The sequence below is a fragment of the Kryptolebias marmoratus genome, unplaced genomic scaffold (assembly GCF_001649575.2).
Source record: "Kryptolebias marmoratus isolate JLee-2015 unplaced genomic scaffold, ASM164957v2 Scaffold191, whole genome shotgun sequence".
Lineage (NCBI taxonomy): Eukaryota > Metazoa > Chordata > Actinopteri > Cyprinodontiformes > Rivulidae > Kryptolebias > Kryptolebias marmoratus.
In genome coordinates, this window is record NW_023665925.1 from 3,347 (window position 1) to 8,108 (window position 4,762).

General features: G+C 52.6%; 1 protein-coding gene across 1 annotated transcript; it reads left to right on the forward strand.

Annotated features, from left to right (window-relative positions):
- Nucleotides 1–1,585: 1,585 nt before the first annotated feature.
- Nucleotides 1,586–4,744, forward strand: LOC108229524 (laminin subunit gamma-1-like; the record flags this gene model as incomplete). The annotated part of the gene is made up of 6 exons (XM_017405198.2): nt 1,586–1,772; nt 2,166–2,351; nt 2,506–2,623; nt 4,201–4,299; nt 4,378–4,514; nt 4,588–4,744. Coding segments are annotated over 6 exons (876 nt in total), but the record flags the coding sequence as incomplete, so codon positions are not given.
- Nucleotides 4,745–4,762: the final 18 nt, after the last annotated feature.

Here is a 4,762-nt window from a genome sequence, read left to right on the forward strand (position 1 = left end):
TGACTGCCTGTGGGGCTCCAGGGGTCTGCCGGGGGTCTGCTGGGGTCTGCCAGGGGTCTTCCGGGTGTCTGCTGGGGTCTGCCGGGGGTCTGCCGGGGTCTGCCGGGGTCTGCCGGGGGGGGGTTGGTGCTCCTGGTTCCGGCGCTGTGTGGTCGCCTGGCTCCTCTTCCTGCACGGCCGGGGGGGAAACACTTTTGACAGGCATTACAAGAGTGTTCAACACGGAGCCTCCCCAGCCGTAATCTGTCTGAAATGTGGAGCAGATTTCCATTACAAGGCCAGCATTCCTGGCATTCCAGGCCGTCAGGGCTGGATTACAGGGAGACCGGAATGGGGCGGAACGATTCCCATGATGGAGCCCGCGCTCTGCAGGAGTCAGGCTGAACTTCTCCAAGGAGGCGTAGCTCTTCCCTGGTTTACCCGGCAGCTCGGAGCTTCTTCAGTTCCAGCCCTGCGGAACGCCGCGGTCCGAACTCGGAGGGAACCTTTACAACCAGGAGCTCGTTACTCATGAAGGTCAAAGATACTGAGGTTAAACACATTTATCTGGAGACAGCAGGGTTCAAAGGTCACGCTGACAACATGGCTGCTTCCCAGAGGCAGAGAACAATCAGGAACATCTGAAATATTCCTTGGTGTTCCTGATGTGTGTTTGTGGAGGAGTAGGAACATAAATCTCATGTCAGAAACAACAGAACGGTTCTTGACCTTAATAAGCTTTAATTAAGAGTTCAGGCTCCTCGTCTGCTTTGGTTTTACCTGCATGTAAAGTTTGTCCCTCAGGGGACAGATTGTCCTTCTCAGCTCTGAAACGTGTTCCTCGTGTTCCTCATGTTCCTCGTGTTCCTCGTGTTCCTTGTGTTCCTCCTTTCATGTGCCTGATGACAGATTTGCTGGTTTGTTCTCCGCTCTGTCAATAAAACCTCCTGTTGTTCTTCAGAATGAGCTCATGGTGTCTGTTAGACAGCCGACTATTAGTGGTTCCTCTGTTCTGTCAGTGTTCCACGGTTCTGCTCTCTGCGCCGCCAAACACCTGAAACAATAACGACAGGAAGCTGCGGAACGAGTCCCGACCTGCTGCAGAGCTCCAGAACCACGAGTTCCAACCGTCCTGCAGGAAACCCCGACGCTCTGCAGACGTTCTAAAGCTCTGCAGACGTTCTTACGCTCTGCAGACGTTCTAACGCTCTGCAGACGTTCTTACGCTCTGCAGATGTTCTACAGGCGTTTTACAGACGCTCTGCAGACGTTCTTACGCTCTGCAGACGTTCTAACGCTCTGTAGACGTTCTAACGCTCTGCAGACGCTCTAACGTTCTACAGGTGTTCTAACGCTCTGCAGACGTTCTACAGGCGTTTTACAGACGCTCTGCAGACGTTCTAATGTTCTCCTGACATTCTACAGATGTTCTACAGACATTTTCTTAACATTCTCCTGATTTTCTAACGTTCTCCCAAATTACTCCCAATGTTTTCCTAACATTCTTTGGACGTCCTCTGTGTTGTGCTGTGTTCTTGTGTTCTGAGGTGTACCAGGTGTGTTCTCGGGTCTAACGGGCGTGTTCTCGTGTTCTCGGGTCTAACAGACGTGTTCTCGTGTTCTCAGGTGTAAGTGTAACGGCCACGCCAGCGAGTGTGTGAAGAACAGTGGCGGGCAGCTGGTGTGTCGCTGCAAACACAACACGGAGGGCGCCGACTGCCAGGTGTGCAAACCGTTCTACAACGACCGGCCCTGGAGGAGAGCCACGGCCGACAACGCCAACGAGTGTCTGCGTGAGTGTCCCGCCGCCGTGTTCTGCACCAACATGTGGTTTTCTGACACAGAACAAACCCGAGGCAGGAAAGTCTCTGGGGGATTGTGGGAGTTGTAGTTCCTGTCTAAAGTGCAGATGTGTGACTCAGCAGCTCCTGCAGGAAGCTGGAGGAAGACAATCAGACAGATTTTATGACTCATTTGTTCTGTTTGGAACCACAGAAGTACGTCTGAGAGAGTCGGAGAGAAGAGGCCACCTCGGTTTAAAGACGAACTCCTTTAAAGAAAATAAAAATTCTCCATTTTGGTTTGAGTTGGTTAGCTGCTCCAGTCAGGATGAGGAACCCTCGGTTCCGCTGATGCTCCTTCGTCCTGCAGCCCGACTAAGATGTGTGATGTTTGTCTCGCCTCAGCCTGCGACTGTAACGGGAAGAGCTCCGAGTGTTTCTTCGACGCGGAGTTGTACCGGGCCACGGGTCACGGAGGTCACTGCAGGAACTGCGCCGACAACACGGACGGGCCCAACTGTGAGCGCTGCCTGGACTACTTCTACCGGGAGCAGAGCGGCCGCTGCCTGGCCTGCAGCTGCAACTCCATCGGTGAGTCCCAGCACTGCGGGGGCAGGGCTTGGCAGGGCTTCTCTGAGTGGTTGGTTTCACAGGGTACTGTTTCCGTGGAGACGGGTTCAGACAGGAGATGATGTTGTCTGTAGGGTCAAAGGTTAATGAGCTGTGTGTGTGTGTGTGTCTGCAGGTTCTGAGTCTCCACAGTGTGACAGCAGAGGAGTGTGTGCGTGTAAACCAGGAGTGACCGGAGAGAAGTGTGACCGCTGCCAGCCGGGATACCACAGTCTGACCGAGGCCGGCTGCAGGTACACGACCGCACCCTCCGACCTCTGACCTCTGACCTCTGATCAGCTGATTCTGACCCGGGGTCAGCTGATTTTGACCTGAGATCAGCTGATTCTGACCTGAGATCAGCTGATTCTGACCCGGGGTCAGCTGATTTTGACCTGAGATCAGCTGATTTTGACCTGAGATCAGCTGATTCTGACCTGAGATCAGCTGATTCTGACCCGGGGTCAGCCTGTTCTGATTCCTTCCTGGCAGGGTGAATTAAGCGGAACGTTTTGGGTAACATTCCTTCATTCCTGGATTTCAGGCTGCAGAACGATCCATTAACGCTTCACACGGAGGCCGTTTAGAGCTGAAACTGAGTTTAAAAAGTCTAAATGATCTCCGAGCCTTCATACGGAACCACATCATGATCCATCATTCATCTCCACCTGATAGAACCACACAGAACCAAGAGGCGCCATCTGTTCTGTTGGACACCTGGAGACGTCTTCATCAGCTGGTCTCCTCTTCATCAGAACGTCTTCAGGTGTCGAAGGAACAGGAAGTGGAACACGTCTTTCTGGGAGGCAGGAGTTTCTGGACATTAACTTTAAACTGAAAGGAACGAGACAAAACAGGAAGTAGTTGTAGGTTTAATCCGGCGGTTTCCAAAGCTGGCCTCGGGGCCTCCTGTAGGTCACAGAAATCAAATAAACTTTAAAAATGATTAACCTGAATAAGAGGATTTTGGCAGATTTGGACCTAAAACCCCACAGCTCTGCAGGTCAGACGGGTTCTCTGAGGAACCTCGTCTGGGCTCAGGTAGAACCTCAGAGGTCCTCACCCCTGATGGCTTCATGTTCAGTTCCAGCCTCGAGGCTCCTGGTCAGACTTTCACCAGACCTCTTAGAACAGCAGAACCTGTGGCCCAAATGGGTCTGAGGCACTCAGGAACTGGGGAGCGATCACTGCCGGTTGGTTCTGACCCAGATCAAAACGTTCTGGATAGAAGCACTCCAACAGCCCATCCTATAGAGGCTTTACAGAACCTGCAGGGCTGGTGGCTGAGACCAGAACCAAGACGGATCCAAAAGGATCCAGAACCTCTGAGTTTATGAATGTGTTGGCCACTCTCCGCTCAGGTCATCACAGTCAGCAGGTTTTGTTTCTTGTATTCTTCTTTTATATCTTATAATCAATAAATCAAACATTTAACCTGAACTGTTAAAAACAATAAAAATGTCAGCATCAAACGTCTCTGCGGCTTGGATTATTTCCTGGAAACATCCGGCTTGTTTTTCTTCTTCTTTGGCCGAAGCGGGTCCAGGTCCAGCAGAACCAGCGTCACAGCTGGAAACATGGCTGGTGTGTGAGCGCCCCCTGCTGGCTGCAGCTGCTGCTCAGGAAACTGAAGCCCCGCCCAGTTTGTGTGTTTTCAGTTGTGTAAAGTTTTATTCTTGTGTTTGTTTATAACACCACAGTTCAAACGCTTTAAAAACATAGAAATAAATAAAAAACGTTCAGATTTAAAATCAGAAACAGAGCGAAGCAGCAGACGGCACCAATCAGCTGGGAGTGACTGTGGGTTTTTTCCCCTCTGTTTGTCTGCCAGGCCGTGCTCCTGCTCGCCCTCAGGCAGCACTCAGGAGTGTGACGTCAGCACGGGTCAGTGTCGCTGCAAAGACAACGTGGAGGGCTTCAGCTGCGACAGGTGACTCCATGACCACGCCCTCTGACTTCCTGTCTCGTGACGGGCCTTTCTCACCAGCGCTCCTGTTTCGCCCCTCAGGTGTAAATTAGGCTTCTTTAACCTGGACCCCAACAACCCTCAGGGCTGCCTGCCGTGTTTCTGCTTCCAGCACTCGTCTGTGTGCGACAGCGCCGACGGCTACAGCGTCCACGCCGTCAGCTCCTCCTTCCTCCGAGGTGACGCTGCCTGCAGGCGCGACTCAGGGCTCACAGAACCCACAGAAACTGATCCGGACCTTTCTGTCTGCAGATGACGAGCAGTGGAGCGGCCAGAGGAGGGACGGCTCCAGTGTCCCCGTCCAGTGGTCCCCCAGTGGACAGGAAGTGTCCCTCGTTTCTGATGACTACTTTCCCATTTACTTCATCGCTCCAGGTACACACACACACACACACCTCTGAACACACACACACCTCTGAACACACAC